This window comes from Argentina silus (genome assembly GCF_951799395.1).
Source record: "Argentina silus genome assembly, chromosome: 13".
In the NCBI taxonomy this organism is placed as follows: Eukaryota; Metazoa; Chordata; class Actinopteri; order Argentiniformes; family Argentinidae; genus Argentina; species Argentina silus.
In genome coordinates this window covers 7235459-7254106 of record NC_139667.1, presented here as the reverse complement: position 1 = coordinate 7254106, position 18648 = coordinate 7235459, and the positions used below count along the sequence as shown (strand labels likewise).

At 45.3% G+C, this 18648-nt stretch overlaps 1 protein-coding gene across 11 annotated transcripts in view; it reads left to right on the top strand.

Moving 5' to 3' along the window:
• Positions 1-16751, top strand: part of trim9 (tripartite motif containing 9) — a gene marked incomplete at its 5' end in the record, with an annotated part of 21747 nt that extends 4996 nt beyond the window's left edge. The window contains 10 exons of one of the 11 annotated variants that reach the window (XM_083682834.1): positions 5042-5137; positions 6382-6504; positions 10974-11084; positions 11396-11549; positions 12114-12259; positions 13606-13744; positions 14384-14422; positions 15284-15587; positions 16032-16194; positions 16620-16751. In XM_083682834.1, coding sequence (XP_083538960.1) covers positions 5042-5137; positions 6382-6504; positions 10974-11084; positions 11396-11549; positions 12114-12259; positions 13606-13744; positions 14384-14422; positions 15284-15587; positions 16032-16194; positions 16620-16697 — 1353 coding nt within the window. In that variant the 3' untranslated portion in view covers positions 16698-16751. Of the gene's footprint in view, positions 1-5041; positions 5138-6381; positions 6505-10973; positions 11085-11395; positions 11562-12113; positions 12260-13605; positions 13745-14383; positions 14423-15283; positions 15615-16031; positions 16195-16619 lie in introns of all 11 variants that reach the window. The other 10 variants (XM_083682831.1, XM_083682836.1, XM_083682839.1 and 7 more) reach the window with 10 other exon arrangements.
• Between the last annotated feature and the right edge of the window lie 1897 nt (positions 16752-18648).

Sequence of the window (18648 nt, the reverse complement as noted above, 5' to 3'; positions counted from 1 at the left end):
TGATTGCAGAAAAACATAATTATCAGATTCTTAAAGATAGCGAAGACTGATCCAACGATATGAGATGAGCAGGAGGACAAAGGACTACCATGGGAAGAGAATGAGATTCAGCAGGGGGTGGGATGTCTGAAAGGCGCATGGTTTGATACTATAAGAAGCTGTGATACCATAAGATGCTGTGATATTTACCCATCTGCCGTGTAAAGAGATTAACGGTGTAAACATAATTGGATAGGGAGATGCAGAGAGACCTAACATGCCCCTTATGCCTCATAGACTGTAGTAGCTGAAGGCTAGGTTTGTTTTATGCACTGACACTCACTCATGAAGATTGCATGATAGGATCTGACACTGTGCCTGGATTTCATTCATTTTGGTCAGTGAATCAGAAACCTGTCCTTTGCATTTACCGGTGACCAGCATCGAATACATTGTTTTGTTTTTGGAGCCGGTTCATTGTTTTTGATGTCTGTTAGGGAGAGAAGCAGAGCAGCAGCTGAACGTTTCAGCTTGCTAAAGGCAGGGAATTGGAGTAAACTATAAATGTCACGAAATCCACTTCATGCCTTTTTTTTCTTTGGCAGTGGCTAACGACAATACAAGAAGGAATTGTTTTTGGACAGATGAGTCCCTAAAAGTTGGTATCACAGTGTTCTTGACTATAACGCTACATTGTTAAACAGGATGGTTCATTACCCTCCCTCATATGGAGGCTCCTTTGATACGTTACTATCCAAAATGAGGCCACTGGTTGCATGTGAAAATAAAGCCAGCCTGTGAACAGCTAGTGTTCACTCAACCCAGCCCTACTGCTCCATCATCACTTTCTGTTATTTCCTTTGATTGACGAGGCGAGGCAAATGTGTTGGAGACATGCAGGCTGGTTTGACTGAGTTAACTTGGCAGCAGAACCACAGGCCTGCTGTGTGGAGCAGTGGGGGAGAGCCACCTCAGGGTGTGTGTGCGTGTGTGTGTGTGTGTGTGTGTGTGTGTGTGTGTGTGTGTGTGTAACGCTTGGTCGTCTTGGTCTGCTGAGGGTCGTTAAGAAGCACTTATGTAATTACACGCTCCTCCCAGTCAGCACATGCAGAGGGACTCTTCCTGTTTGAAATCCCTGGGTTAGTTTGTCACCAAGGCTGCTATCTTCATGGCAACCACACTCCTCTGTGGTTAGTCCTCTAACCCAGGCTGTCCTAGCTCACACCTCCTGGAGGGGTTGGTCCTCTGGGTTGGTTGGGAACGAACAGTGTGGTACAACTCTGCTTTTAGAAGGTAACGCGGAGGACTAGCCTATAAAAGGGAAAACAACCAGACCACAGTACACTACCTTTTTGTATCAGGAGGGGAGGTCCTCAGGCAACTATGAAAATAGGTTAGTTAAAATCATGTAGGGAGCATGGAAATAACCAGGCCGGAATGAGATACAAAATGAAGGGGAGGAATAAGACAGGTTTTATACTGTACTGTAGCAACAATGACCCTGCCCTTGATTGCAATGAGCCACACCTGTTGCTGGCTGACCAGATGGGCTCAATTACCAATGAACTCAACCGTGTTATGAGAGTAACACTAAAAGCATGCTATTTTTCCTCAGGATATCTTGACAACCCTCTCAGTTCTATAGTTATAGTTAGAAAGGGTCCTTTGTACAGTAAGTAGATAAAAGGTACATCATCAACACTGGACAATCATCACCAGCTATTTTTGACCACAATAGTATATTTCTCTGTCCTAATTCGCCCCGTACCATCCCAGGTATACACCAAATTGGGATTCGATGTGTCTTCGGGCGCTTTAAAGCCTCCTTTATTGTCCAGGGTATGACACTTTGTATGTGTAGTGTTAATGATTTCGGATGCATTATTGATGACTGCAGAAATAACAAATAAATAATGTATCGGCCACATAGGGTTTGCTTGTGGGGGAGGGGGATACATTGTATCTGGTTGAACAAGGAGAGGTATCGGAAGCTCTGTTGATCCAACATGTTAGATGGTGTAAGCTCTCAATTTGTTAACTTGAGAAGGTTCCCCAAACAGCGAAGGGCTTAAACTGGTCCACTTAATATTTCAAGCCAGACTCTCTCAGGGCTGCGGTGTATGAGCTCTTCTGATCTGAGCCGTGTAGCATTCACCCTGTTTGACATTGGTTGAGCAGAGCTACGGTGTATGATAACATCAGCACCTCACAAGTCAAGTGTCCAACAGTATATGCTAACAAGCTTATTTATCTGCATAGTGAGTGCAAACTTGATTTGTGAAGTGCTGATGTTTTCTCAAGAAGTCATCAATACCTCTGTATGTTAAACCAGATACAATTCCCTTAAAGAAAAAGCGTATAAACATGTGCAGGTCCTCTATCCAAGACCAGTGAGAAAACCCACACTTATAGAAGCTCTGTAGAGCAGTGAACTAATAAAGTTTGTTTGATTCTTTCTCTGAATGTAGCTTTTGGAAAATAGGTCATGGGAACCAGGAGCTATCTTTGCCCTCCAACTGTTGCGCTCCAGTCAGTGTGAAACCCAGGCATAATGCGGAGAGCTACAGCCGTGGTTAATGAGTTCACACAGCAGAAGGAAGATTTCACTGCTGGATCCGTTTTGAGGCTTTAAATAAGTGACATTATTACACCTACCCATTTCTCTCCTTCCTTGTGGTACAAAACAGGCCACTTGCTGTTGGGGGCTTTAATCCAAATTGGCTCTGACGCCTCCCTGACATCCACGCTTTCCTGTGACAGATTGGCTTGTTCGCTCGACCGTGGAGGGAAAATGAAACATGCGGAATGGCCCCAGAGCTTGGAGTGAATTATTCACGATGAGCACGTGTTCTCACTCGTCTTAATTACTGAGATGATTACCCCCCCGCCCTCCCCAAATAGCAGGGACATCCTAAGGCCCCCCTGTGAAACCACGATTGGGTCTCATTCCAAACATTCCAACATCCTTATCAGTGCCCCTAATGTAGCATACAAAATGTTGTTTATGTTTCTTTGCCTGGCTGCCAGTGATTCTCTTATCCTCGGAGGCACACTGTAACTCACATTCAACTAATGCATATGGAGATTCACTGTATGTCAAACCCAAGGATGGAGTTTTTGTCCCCAAAGGATATTGATCGACCACCCTTAAAAAACGATGGCTCGTTTTTCTTCGCCATGGCTTAATGCGTTCTGTTTCCCTCAATGAAATAAAAATGCAAATCCAAGGGGTTATGAGATGAATATATCATGTAAGATAAGCCATTGCTAATACCACACCACTGATGAGTCAGTCTGAGAAGCCACTTAAATCTCTTTATTATTGCCCCATTGTAAGTCAAATATCTGATCTCACGCTGTGAAGTGAGGGTTCTACCCCGTTGAGATCTTTCACCCCTCAATAGCTGAAGGTTGTTTTTCTGTATGCTGACCTGCCAACCATGGCACCAACTGTCATCTTTTCAAAACAGCCAGTATCCTTCAGTGGTGGAAAAACAGGCCTTAACTTGCATCACACGTTTTGACCTGGTTTTGAGGAGCGTACATGCTTACTAACAGACACTGCGGAAAAACGCCTCCAGACAATCAACCGCGCACATTTCATCAGTGTGGCAGGGAGACTCTGCTCTGTCACCGAACACACAGTGACTGTTAACAAGGCGAGTGCACACGGATCGCTTGTCATTGATTCAGAGAGGGAGGGAGAGAGGGAAATTAGAACAGCCTGTGAGAGATAAAAAAGGGGTCCAATAAAGCATGGCTGAAGGGGCAGTTGTGCACAGGTGTGCTGATGGACTGAATGTGAGGAAGGGATAGGAGCTGAGGAGTTGTTTTGGCAGAGCATAGATTGTTTTGGGAGTATGATTGACAGGATCTCTAAACCTTGTTGGCTGCTTGGTGATCCGATGGAAATGGAGTAGATTGATTTGTGGTGCAGGGACCCAGAAAGAGACTCCTTGGAGAAATACCTCACAGAAAGTAGGGCTCACCGAAATTATCCCTGTATCTAGCTTCTCTATGTGTTTCATTTCATCCCATGCCCATGGTCTACTAGTCTATCCCATGTCCAATACCCTATGTTCTATTATGGGGGTCATGGGATATTGAAATGTGAGTCCCAAGCTGCCACAGAGGAAGTTATCTGAAGTCCTACATGATACTTGAAGTGTATGTTCACTCTTTGCGCAGCTGTTGCCACAGACAGTCCCATGGCACAGTGGGGTCACTCTTAACAGCAGCTGCCATGGTTTCCCAAACCCTGGGGTCAAAGGCCATCTTCTCCTCCTTTGCAGACAGTGGGGTGGAGTTGACACAGAGGAGTGGGGTTGACACAGCGAAGTGGGGTTGACGTACTGTAGAGGAGTTAGGTTGACAAAGGGTGTCATGGGTTGTTTTCACAGGATTTTTCACTGTATTAGTTTGGTGCTGGTTTTATTGCTGCATTCCGGAACTAAGGTTATTTTCTGGCTGGATAAAGCCGAGCACCCTCTTTTCCGCCTCAGTCTTCCCGAAAGATAACAAGCCCCTCACTTGGCGGCTTTCCAACCTACTCAACCGAACTGGGTTCCCAGCGCTGAGTTAGGAGGTGGGGGCAGGCCGCGGCCTCTCACTTCATCACCTCCCTGTTCACACAACCCCATTTATGTATACTCGACCTCCCCTCCCCTCAGCTCCATGCTATCCAAACAAGGACGTTTGTGTGTCATAACACACAACTACGGCAGAGGCATTTCCTGTTACGTGCAGGATATGGAACAAATGTCAGCGCCGGCCAGGGCACAGAGCTCAGCTCACACCCGTCATCCCTAAGGGAGATAAAATACGGAGTTGGAAAAATTATGAAAAGGTGACGCTTGTAAGGAAGCCATTCCATTCCACCTGCATTCAGACATCATTGCAGATGTCTTGTCGTGTTTTTTCAATTATGAGTATGCCTAACACTGTGACAGACTCTGATGCTGGGAAGATGGAGTCAGGCAGAATATTTGTCCATTCTGAATCATTTGTGTCAAATGTCCATGTTTCTGCCTCTCCTCATGCTCTCTTGCCCTCTCACCCGCAGGGCCAGCTCTCCCAGGCTCTCAACATCCTGTCGGACAGGGCCACAGAGGCCAAGGAGTTCCTGGTGCAGCTGAGGAACATGGTGCAGCACATCCAGGTACAGTCACACAGCTCCTCCCTCTACATACTGTAGCTCCTCCCTATACTCTCACCCCCCGCCCCCCACCCTTCCATGGTCAAGCTCCTCTCTTCCCTCAGGCACTCCACCACAGGCATACCACAAAGACAGACACAAACAAACAAGCAAACAAACACATCACACCATATCATCCTGTAGGCATTGTTTAATCATATGGATATTACATAAGGTCACTCCCTATGTATGATTAATTAACTTTGCCCTGAGTGTTATAGAGCCACTCAGCAACAGTGAATATGGTAAAACATTGGGTGTCATACAGTATGTTGTACTAGTCTCCCGACATGTTCCACTGTGTGGAGATAAGGCCATGGCCAGATTAGGAGGGGTGGAAATGGGATTAGATGTCCACTCTGATCCGTCTTCTTGTCACACAGCCGGCTGACGCTCCAGGGCGACCCTTACTAGTGACGTCAGGGTGGGGAACATTGAAGGTGAGGTCACCACCAAAGAGAGGAAGAGGAGGAGTGGAGAGGAGGAGTGGAGAGGAGGAGTGGAGAGGAGGAGTAGAGCTGGGTGGGATGGCCAGGCCTGAACATGTACTGATTCTCTACACAACACAATCAAACACTTGGTGCTTCTTCACCTTGATGGTTGTTCCTGCCCTCTCCGTGTGATGACACCAGATAAGATAAGATCTACATGAGAAGCAGATCTCAAAGGAACCTTCTCTGCCCATTAAAGGTCGACTGTACTGTAGGTTACAGTCAACCATTTCAAATGACAAAATACCAAGAACATTGCTACTACTCTCCCCTCTAATGTTCCTGTCCCTGTGGTCTCCCACGTTCTCCTCTCTCATTTAAATGTCAGTTGTCAGCATGAAATAGGGCTCACATTGTCTGTGTGTCTGTCAATATCGCTCTCTCTCTCTCTCTCACTCTCTCTCTCTCTCTCACTCTCTCTCTCTCTCTCTCTCTCTCTCTCTCTCTCCCTTTCTCACTCTATCTCTGTCTGTCTGTCAGATTTCCTCTTTGTTTTAGGAGTGTTAGTCTACATGTTTCCTGTCTGTTTGTCTCTGTATGCCGTTGACAGAATCTATCCAGCCTTTTTGAGTGTGTCTGTATGTCTGCCTTTACCTGTTCTCTGTCTGTCCATAAATGCCTGCTCAAGGATCCATTAGTCCCCATGTTTCTCTGTCAGAGTCTCTTTGCCTGTGGCCTGTACTGCAGTGTCCTAGCCCCTGTGTATCTGTCCTGTAGGAGAACGGGGTGGAGTTTGAGGCTTGTCTGGTGGCACAGTGTGACGCCCTCATTGATGCCCTGAACCGTCGCAAGGCCCAGCTGCTGTCCCGCGTCAACAAGGAGCACGAGCACAAGCTCAAGGTGAGCGCACAGGACCAAGCCCTGGGGCATTCATGGAGTTATGAATCTGATGAATAAAGAAACACACAGAATTAGCATAAGACCTCAGTTTTAAATGTTATATAATGGAGACGTACTGTGTTGTAAACTCCTTGACTCACATTTAGAGGGGTGTGGTACTGTAGATGGGGAAGTTTTACTTCATACGAACAAAGAAAGATGTCATATTTATATTCAATGTCATATTTGTTTAAGTGCAGAGATGTAAGACATGGAACAGTGAGCTGCTCAGAACATGATTTTATAGTTCCAGTTTATTCCCCTGCATTCTGTATCTCAAGAGTTGACACAAGAGGAGGAGGGGGAGATACATTGGTGCCATACACCATCCAATTTCATGCCTGGGTGGTCTGTGGAATTAAGGTTTCACACATGTGGGGTTGATTGCAAAACACAGCATGTGCCTACATACATGCGTGCATGGACACACACACATACAAACACACACACACACACACACACACACACACACACACACACGTTTCATGCTTCGCCAAGGGGGTTGCATCTCAAGTAAGGGAGAAATGCTTCTTAATGAACTACACATAAAGACATCTATTCCACATGCAAAACACTGTTCTAGAGACTGCACAGGTGCATCCTCTATATTTTCCATTTACAGGGAATTGTCAGTAATCCTCATTAAAGCTCCTCCCTATTGTGAGTGTGGATCATGTCAGACAGACATCGTGGGGCTTTGTTAAACATGAGACATGGGGCTTGGCTTCTAAGTACAGGAAGGGTAATTGGAGACCTCCTGACAGGGCCAGTTGAGAGGATGTTTTCTGGTCCATTAACATTTGACTAATCGAGGTAGATTAATTTACATCTCTCGGCTAGGCTATCTATGAATGTAGCTAGTACTATGAAGCTATAATTTTGTACACCCTGAAAATTTAGCAGCCCGATGAGAAAAAAAATAGTTATCTCTTTTGAGGTAGCTGCGTTACTTTGAGAAAAATGCCAGAAGCTGTATCTACTGTACCAAAAAGCCACAGAAATTTGCTGATTGATGTTCTCCAGGTTGCTTATGTAAACATGGATTATATCATGCTTTGAACAAACCTTAAAACCACCGAGCTGGTTAAGTGCGGTTGCTGTAGCCTTGTAGCTGGACTGTCTTCTCATAGAGAGCTATTCAAGCCTGTTTTGTTTTTTTTGCCTGTTCCTCTCCTCTGGTCTCTGAGACAAACTCACTGACGCCAGAGGCCCGTCTCCATGGTGAGCAGGATGTGGAGAGCTTGTTGTCAAACCTGTGGAGGCGAAAAGTCCTCAGAAACATGACTCAGGTTCATTTTTCATAACATCAGGTTGGGGTTCTTCTTAGCTGTTATTATTAAAGATAGCAGAGGCGGTAGCACTCAGCTTGTCATGCTGAGGCATTATGAAAGCCTTCAATTGTCTTTTTCCCATCCCTCCATTTATCTTAAATGTCAAGTACTATAAAACACACACACACACACAGACACACACAGACACACACACACACACACACACACACACACACACACACACACACACACACACACACACACACACACACACACACACACACACACACACACACACTTATGCAAAAGCATGCGTAACTTCTGAGCCAACCAATCATAGTACAGCATACCATCCTTGCACCCTCTGGAACACTGTAGTTGCCACTACACGGTCTTCCTCTGGGATGAAGATGCCTTTCTCTTAGTGTGGATTAACCATAGGGTCAGCCCTAGCTGCTAATATGAAAGTCTCACCATCTAGCGACATCATAAGTACTGGCTCAGCTCTGTGATTCCATTGACGATCAGAGCAATGCCCAGTGCACTGCACTGTAAGGCTGTCCTCTGACGTTGTGCTGTGGTCTTAGTCATTCCATACCCTGCCCTAAGGGATGCACAGCCAGGTTTCTCTAATACGAAGAGCTCAGAGGCTTTTTATTTTTATTTATTCCCTCTTTAAAAATCTGCTGTCTGTTCACCCATCCACTGCTGTGTTACAGTGTGTATATCCCTGGAGTCCCCTTCTCCCCCGAGGCCATCATCAATGGCTCTCTGCACTCACTCAGACAGGGGGAAGGTGTTCTGTGGCTGATGGATGGAGATAAGAGTCTTCTGGAGAATACTGTATAGAGTCTGCCGGAGGGGAACCATTTATTCTATCGACGTGAATGGAATTTTCGCCGGCAGCAATAGCTCTGAATGTCTGTTTATCTATTCATCGATAGGAAAAGCAATGTCATGAGTGTTTTCATTATCGCTGCTGAGGAGTAATGACAATTCATGGTTGTTATTGTTACCTGTGTGCTACGGTCTCACAGCCCCGCAGAATGTCCCTGTCGCTGTAGGATTCAAAGCAACGCTTCTATAGAATGTATCAAACATGAATACAGTAGGAAGAACAGGATGATGATGAGACCAGAGTGTTCGGAACTGGAGTGCAGAGTAGGCCCCTATAGAGTTGTTGAAGAAGAGTTGCCCATCTTTGTAGCTGTGATGTATGCCCAGCAACCTGAGCACACATCACAATCTGAGTGGTTTAAGCTTAATATGGAAACCTGGAGGTGAGCCCATGCTGTTGGATAGCAGAATGGCCTCCTGAAGCAGTTTGAGAGACTGCAGCTACTCACTGGAGCCCCGAGTGCCGCAGTGGCCTCATAATTACAACAGAGGGAAGGGGACAAGCTATTACAGAGATACACAAAATCTAACAAAACCACAAATGCATATATATAGCGGACAGATATTGGCTCTCTACAGTACATATCCCCGTTTTGCCTTATCCTCCAGTGTTATTTTGGTTGACTTCACACAGGCAGTGCTCACTGTACAATGATTCTGTTCAAACCAGATATGATATCTGTATGTGGTGAATGTTCAATTGGACACTCTACAGTATCACAGTCTCACTCTCTGCTCTTATTTTTGACCTGCCCTGCCTCTATCTGGGACCATTTTAGGGGTGCTGCTGAATTTGTGTGACAGTGTTTAATTACCCCAACCACATGTGTCTCAGAGAGGACGTGTTCCTGGCCCCACTGGCTCCGGTCTCCATTCATCTCCTCCTTCCCTGCTGCTGCAGAGACACTGGCCCACTTAGACAGCTCTGTCCTCTACCCCTACACCTCTCCCACTGTTCTCTCTCTCTCTCTCTCTCTCTCTCTCTCTCTCTCTCTCACTCTCACATGCACACACATGCGCACATTCTCTCCCTCTCTCTCACACACTGTCGTCCCCCATCTCATTCATTTGTGTGTTCTCTCTCTCTCTCTCTCTCTCTCTCTCTCTCTCTATGTCTCTTCTCTGTTTCTCTCTTCTCTCTCTCTCTCTCTCTTTCTAAATTAAATTCCCTCCCCCTGACATAACCAAGAAGAATGAATCCACCCTGCGCTCGTCATCAGTTCATCAGCTGGAGTGGGTGATATTGTCTGTAGCAGTTTAATATCTTTGTCTCAAGCTGATGTGAGATTTCAGGCTGAATGACTGGAATGCTGAGAGAAACTGCTTTGTAAGCAGATCACTCAGTGCTGAGATTGTCTGGGTCGTGGTGGGATTGGGAGAAGGGGGGAGAGGACAGGAGGGGGAGTTTTTTTTTTTTTAACTCGGCCGTTAAACAGGCAGCAACAGCGGTGAGAAGCACCTCCTGGAGCTGTGCCAGGCCACTGCAGGGGTGTGGATTGTCCGGCCCTGACACAGCACCGCAGACTGGGCCCGGGGCCAGGGGAACATAGACAAGCCCAAATCATCAGAGTCCTGGGGTGAGGCGAGTCCACAAGCCTCACGTACTGTATAGAAAAACAGGTCGAACTTTGTGACAATCCTCTTCACGTTGGGTATTGATGAATAGATGGATTACAGTGAATTTATCACAATGAAGGTTAGCTGTGTGTGTGTGTGTGTGTGTGTGTGTGTGTGTGTGTGTGTGTGTGTGTGTGTGTGTGTGTGTGCACACGTGCGTGCATGTGTGCATGCATGCATGCATGCGTGGTTCACATCAGATTCATTTTAAATTCGTTTCATCGCACTGAGGCTCTTCCTAGCCCTGGAGCTGTTTGGATAGAAGCAGTGAAGTACTGTTACCTAGCAACCCTGGTCCAGCACCTACACTGATTTTTGAAATGTTGAAATTGAGGCATTTGGACATTATCAGTGCAGTTCCCCACAGCAGAATGTGAATCTCTGCCACTCAAAGCAGTGTGGGATGAGATGCATCAACCGGTGATGGTGACTAAGGGGTCTATGAAAATACTGTGTCACTTCCCCTTCATTTTCCTTTTCCTTTTTTCGTCTTCTTCTCCCCTGACAATCTGTCCTTCTCTCTGATGTCCGGTCACTGAACCTAAGTCATCTCCCCATTGCCCCCAAACAATGTGTTATCCCCACATCTTTGTCCATTGTTCATCTTTCATAAACAAAAATCCCCCCCTCTGTCCCCCCTCCCAGGTGGTGAGGGATCAGATCTCCCATTGCACGGTGAAGCTGCGTCAGACAACTGGGCTGATGGAGTACTGTCTGGAGGTCATCAAGGAGAACGACCCCAGTGGTTTCTTGCAGGTGGGTCCCCCCTCCCTGTTGTATGTCTGTGCAGCTACACAATGACATACAGCTGATCTGATCATATCTGCTGGTTCACTGGAACCCCAGGCCTGTAGCTAAATCACCGTTACTGAGGGGATTTGATTTGGTAATTTGTAGTGATGATAAGCTCTGCCAGGAATGTTTGTTTTTGTGCTATGTAGATAGGCTGCTCCTTGCTCAGTACGATAATGAAGTAGTTTTTTTATTCTGTTTAATTCCGTTGTTTTGTTTTGGGATGTTTCTGAGAATTACCCTGAGATGACACTGTGATGCTGTGCTCCCCTCAGATCTCCGACGCCCTCATCAGGAGGGTCCACATGACAGAGGGCCAATGGGGGAAGGGCACCCTCACCCCCAGGATGACCAGCGACTTTGACCTGACCCTGGACAGCGGCCCCCTCCTACAGACCATCCACCAGCTGGACTTTGTGCAGATGAAAGGTAGAGGAGTATGTTGTATATTGTAGATGTTTGTGCAGATGAAAGGTAGAGGAGTATGTTGTATATTGTAGATGTTTGGGCAGAAACTGTTGGTGTCTGTAGGAGTTGAGCATGTTCAGTTCAGTAAAGGTCAGAGCACTTAGAACAAAGCTGAACTTCATATAGTATACTCTAAGGTGAAGATTTCAAACATCTATTCCTTTTCCTGTGCTACCAGATCATTACCCTGAATGTTGGCCATTCATCTTCCAGAGAGGGGTTGATTAATTGGCTGTAGTTACAAATGGGTCAATTGAAAGTCTGCTTATCGGAAAAGGCTTAATTAATTGCAGAGTCATGCAGTGCGCATTAGAGCTAGAGCTTGTGTCTAGGTTTGTGTTGATATGTGTGTGTTTGTTTGTGTGTGTGTGTGTGTGTGTGTGTGTGTGTGTGTGTGTGTGTGTGTGTGTTTGTGTGTTTGTGTGTGTGTGTGTGTGTGTGTGTTTGTGTGTGTGTGTGTGTGTGTGTGTTTGTGTGTGTGTGTGTGTGAAGCTGTGTGTAATCTGGCCTCATTTCCCTCCTCAGTCCCAGCTGCCCCCATGCTCCAGCTGGAGGAATGCTGCACTCAGAACAACAGTGCCACGCTGTCATGGAAACAGCCACCTCTCTCCACCATCACCGTGGACGGATACATCCTGGAGCTGGATGATGGGATGGGGGGCCAGTTCAGGGTGGGTGTCCCCATGACAACCAACCATTCTGACTATACTGTATCTACGTACTTACTCGACTAAAGCAGAGTGTAAACATTTACTCTGCGAAACACAGATATATAAATCTTGATTTGGGTTTGAATTATTCTGCCTTCACCTTTCCATAAATGAACAGTAACTCTCTCTCTCTTTCACGGAGCTATTTAAACAAAGGTTCCTTTATGGGGTGCCAGGGGGGGCATCAGTGCAGCTAGGAGAATGTGAAAGCAATGCATTGTCACTGAATCCCCCACTAGGGTCGACTTGTCACTGCTGGTGTCGTGTGTAGGGCCTGAATGCAAGGCTCTGATTGGTATAGGTAGCTCATGTGACTGAGAGGGAATTTAATGACACCGTGTCAGAGGGAAGGGCGCGTAACACAGCTGACAGCTGGGATGATCCCACAGGAAGTGGGATCCCAAGATCAAAGCTATAGACAGGCGCTCACAAAGGTTAGCTGTGTAATCCACCCTTTAAAGTCCCTCCCAAGACCCTGCCACAGTGGGCCCCTTGCTTTGTTGTAGTGAGTTGCTTTTTCCTTTTGAACAATGCCCAAGTACAATGGCTGGGGTATCTGTGACAGGCTCCTGAACTTATCACTGGATATAAACTTTTTTTTGGCAATACCTGCTGCTACTATAGTATGCAGATATTTACTTACAACAGGAGACAGATGCACAAAATGGACGCGCTAGGTGTTAATTGGTGGGGAGTCTGTGCCAAACTGCTGCTGCACAGCTTGGAGTCATTTTGCTCTTGGCGTCCAGTGTATCCTGTGTTATCCTGCAATTTGGCCACACACACACACCGCTATAGAAACTAACCACTCACATCGTGCACGGATATGCAATACACCAACACACGTGCACAAAATATACTGTATAGCAAAGTATTTAAACTGTAAAAACTCTACGCACGCAGAAGTAGATTGTATACGACTCAAATGCAAAAACAAACATCCCAAACTAAGTGTGTGGTGGAGGGAGATAGTTTTCCTCTGATATCTGACTAATGCTTGATCACAGACGCAGTGCAACACAGACCCTGCCAGTTCTATTTATACTGTCCCTACCGTGTTCACTGCTTTACCCACGCTCAAGTGTACAAACTCACTCTCTCATCACCACCAATTTTAAATGGGTCATTCTCGAATTACAGATAAAGCATGCACTCTCTGTTTGCCTTGGGTGACAACAAGCTACAGTTTACACACTTATGATCTCAATGTTAGGTTATAAAGTTACAAAGATCTCCGTGACAAAGTATACCTGTCATGTCATCATCAAAGTGTGTCTTGCTAACAGGAAGTTTGAATGTCCTTACAGGAAGTGTACGTAGGAACGGAGACCATCTGCACAGTGGATGGGCTACACTTCAACAGTACCTACATGTCCAGAGTCAAGGCCTTCAATGCCAGCGGGGTGGGCCAGTACAGCAAAACACTGTTCATGCAGACCTCTGAGAGTAAGTGATCTCTCTTCCCATTCGTATGTTAATGTCTCTATAGCACACATAGTATAAAAGAGCTTGTATGCACTAAGTTCCCATGCGCCTGCTTTGCCATTAGATATGCCGCTGTGCTTAGACAGGGGAGCTCGTCATCCTTCAGTGGACCTGTGAGCCCTGACACGCCTCTCCCCCGAGGCCTCAGCACCTGCTCTGGGTTGTTTTATTAGCAGAAGTAGCTTTTTTCTCTCACCTTCAGTAATCCTATAGGCTGTGTGTATAGTCTTGACATCCCTCCTGAAGTTATTTTTTCTATGATATTGATAAACACCTTTTACAGGTCATCCATGATTTAGAGTAGGTGGCAAGGGGTCGGCTTGGCTATTTTTGAGCGTGAACAATATGTCCTTCTTCTACTGGAGCTCTTTAACTTAATCCCCAGGATTGTGCTGCGATCATCCCTCTGATGATACAGCCACTGAGCTGAACCAGCTTCCCTGATCAAACCTGCTTTTACCCTCTCCTCCACTCTCACCACCTCTACACTGTGCTTTTTCACATCTCTCTCTCTCTCTCTCTCTCTCTCTCTCTCTCTCTCTCTCTCTCTTACACACACACACACAAACACTCACTCACTCCATGCATTTCACATTTCAGCTGGACTCCCCCCATGCGATATTCAAACTCTAGCCACAGGTATGGATGGGTCACTTTTAACATGTCAGTGCTGAATGTCTCCTCTGCTCTGCACCTACATGTACAGAATCTTCATCATTGCCTGTGTCATCAGAGTGCTCGTTGACTTGATAAACAAGGAATTGGCAATTGCTGTCATATGGGCTACAGTGGACGTCCAATCAATAGCTTTGTTACTCTTGAAACACCCAGATATGATAGGTCCAATTACTATAACGACATCATGTAAGAATCTTAAGATAATATGTAAAGCAAGTCCTCTGGTGCCCACAAAGAAAGCAACTGCCCACTCCTTGAATGGTTCCTACTGTAGTTGTTTACCATGTAGGTATTTGATTGCCTCTACTGTATAGATAGAAGTGTTATGTATTTTTGTCTAATTAGGTGGTCATTCTCATCATTTGGTCTTGTTACATCACAAGGTGGCCTAGTGTAACCCTACCTCACCCTACCCCAACTTCTTGTCCCATCATCTCTATGCAGTGTTCAGTATGTGTTCAGTACAGTATGCTCATACCATTGGTTCTAAATGGCAGATAATGTTTCTCAGTGAACATCGTGCTTTGCTTGTGATGTGGTTATGGGTCCAATTTCAAAAGAAAACCATATTAGACAAAATATTTCAAACTTTGATTAAACATTATCATACAACAACAGCCAGAGAATTAACCACAGAAAAAAATACATAGTAATACAGTACTGTATGTGTCATTGCAACTCAATCATTTCTCAATAATCATCTAACAGCAGATAGTTGATTAGTCCATTTGATAACACCTTGAGCTCTGTAGTTTAGGGCAATAAACGGTTAATAAATGAATATGTTTGACAAATATCTTTACGTCTGTCTGCATACTGCAGTTGCCTGGTTCACCTTCGACCCTGCGTCGGCCCACCCTGACATCATATTCTCCAACGACAACCTGACGGTTACGTGCAACAGTTACGATGACAGGGTGTTGATGGGAAACTCTGGCTTCTCCCGTGGCGTGCACTACTGGGAAATGACAGTGGATCGCTATGACAACCACCCTGACCCAGCCTTTGGGGTTGCCCGTGTTGACGTCCTGAAGGATGTTATGCTGGGGAAGGATGACAAGGCCTGGGCCATGTATGTGGACAACAACCGCTCCTGGTTCATGCACAACAACTCCCACACCAACAGGTACAGTAATAGACAACCAGCCAATCAGTGTGAGCTCCTAAATTCTCTACTGGAATCAGAGTCTCACCTTTACATACTGTGTATGTAGATATCATATCTATACTATTTACCCCGTGCCTCATGTTTAATATGTGGGTAATGTGTGGGTAATTGACCTGTCGCTCACTCTGTGGTTAATGCTCTATGGTTTCCTGTACCTAGTTTAGCCTAATCCTAGACTGCTTTCGATTTTGTCCAGAACTTGATTTAACCTGAATCCAGGACACCGTCCTTATTGGCTGGTTTCCCGGACACAGATTAAGCCTACTGCTAGACGAAAAGGCATCCTCAGTGGAGATTCTCCATTGAAAGTGTGATTTCATCCAGGACTTGGTTTAATCTGTGTTTGGGAAACTGTCCTTCTATGTACAGTGTTTAGATTAATCTCTTTGTGTGTTGTGTCAGGACCGACGGGGGCATCAGTAAAGGTGCCACAATCGGAGTGCTGCTGGACTTCACCCGGGGGATCCTCCTCTTCCTCATCAATGACGAGCAGCAGGGTCCTGTGGCGTTCGAGGGCGTCGAGGGGATCTACTACCCTGCCATCAGTCTAAACCGCAACGTACAGGTTAGTCCTCGAACACAGAAACAACATCATATCAACCAAAGTGCCGACCCCTGAAGCAAGAGGATGGTCGTGATTAATATTTATGAAATTATGCATGCATGTCGATAACTTTCTCATCTATATTCATATGTATTGGTAATGACAATGGAGTTGCAAATGCCTCATGACATCGGTAGGGTAAGTTGAGTCAGTCTCACCATATGAAACCGTGGCTCAACAGCTCCACCTGTAGGCCAAACAGTGGCATTTTATTTTTTACAGTTTTTCTATTTGCTGAAAAAGATCTCTCCACCTCAATTTGTTCAAAGAATTATCACGTGTAGTGTAGGCCCCATCAATGTCTAATTAAATTTTAAATTATATCAAAGTAATCAAATTATTATTACAATATATGTTAATGATGTTGTTTTTCTTTCATTGTGTAGGTGACCTTGCATACTGGCTTGCCCGTCCCAGATTTTTACACTCCAGGAGAAGTGGACCCCTCTGGCTCTGTGTGTTAAACAGTCAGCAGTACAGAAGGGGCATCAGCTCATTCCTGGGCTCTCTAGGGCTCTTTCAACCCCTCTCCCCTGCCGCCTTCAACCATCTGACCCCCAGCCATGGCATAGAAGGAGACCCCAGGACTGAGCCATGTTTGGACCGCGACACAACTGGACTTCTGGACTAAAAAATGGGAAAAATGGAAAAGGAAAAAACGTCATTACAACTCTGTTTTTGTTTGTCATGTTTACTCTGTACATAATTCTGATGGATGAAAGTGAACCAGACTACCATCTCTGGAGGACATAAAATGGTACCATCTACTCCGGCTGCTGTTCAAAGAAATAGCTCACTGAGAAGCAATTGATATTCTAACTAACATCACTGTGCTCCAGTCAAGAACTTGTTACTTCACATCCATGGGGAAATAAATCGACTAAAAACAACATCTTGCTCCCCATACACACACAGACACACACACACACACACACTACAACACACTTACACACATGTACACACACACACACACACACACACACACACATGTACACACACGCACACACACTAAACTTCTTCATCCACAATGTCTCAGTTACCATCAATATGTAATATATGAAACTGACAAGCGCACAGAGGTGAATTCCCTTTATGTTAACCAGGGGGAGCAGGGCGAACACTAGAGGGCGCTAGTACACTGGAGTGCCTGCAGATAAGGAGGACAGGCTGACGGATGCAATGATCCCTGGCAGAAAGCAATGGACTCTCAACTGTATTACTACTACTGTTCCCTCGTTGATGTACATGAGATGCTATCAGTGGCTTTGCTTGTGTGATCCTTATCCCTCTAGTTTGTAACTGCAGTCTACTTATATCCAGCTGGAAGCAGGCCATTTCTTCAGCCTTTCTCCACCGTGCAGCTCTCAGAAAGGATGATACTGTATAATTGTGCTGCATCTGTTATAGAACAATTATTCTGCTTATTGGTAAGAATACGAACCTTGTATAGTGAATATGATGATGGGTGCTGGTGGTGATGAAGAAGATGGTGACGACGACGATGATGATGATGATTGATATTTCACTCTTAAATTGATTGGCTATTTGAATAAGGTGCTACTGCAACTTGCTTACTAATGGCTCTCTCACTGTAGGTGACTGGATCCCAGTAGATTTTGTACTATCGTTCATGATATGCTCTTATGTAAAGAGGTGTATAGATAACTTATTGATGTTTAGGGCATCTCTGTTGTGGCTTTTCCACGTAAAGTCATTGTTGTTCTTTATTTCAACTTTACATGAATTTAATGAATGGAATATTCTCGTAAGTGAAGGCGGTTGCCGACAGGCAGTTATTTTTTGTGTGATCTTTGATGTGTGCTCTTCAACTGTACAGTGACTGCAATTCTAGCGAGACTATGCGCTAGTTGATGGGGCTCCAAAAGCAAAACTTAAACCGTACTAAAGGTGCTATCCTCTGTTGAAGCTTCATGGGTGTGCCTTTTCACCTACAACCATAGACCTGAAGTACCTTTGCCATATAGTCACATCCCATACATAATGACATCAGTGATGACTTTCAGCTTGCCAACACATGTTTTCATATGGGCAACAGATACAATGACCCAGTCATGTTATGGGCTGTACAGTAGTATACAGCCCTTAGCTGGACAGTATTTCAAAGAGAATCTAAAGTATGTCTGGGCCGGGATGACACATTTCCCTCTTGAGGCATCATTTTGTAAGAATATCCATTGATTTTAAGTCATTAGGAAGATACTACAGGGTGGGTTAGACGCTGACATTTCAATTGCATTTTATTGTGTGTGTGTGTGTGTGTGTGTGTGTGTGTGTGTGTGTGTGTGTGTGTGTGTGTGTGTGTGTGTGTGTGTGTGTGCGTGTGTGTTAGAGTGTTAGCATGGTCTGCCTGGCCTTGCTGCATGACTGAGTTAATTCTTCATTAATGCCACATCA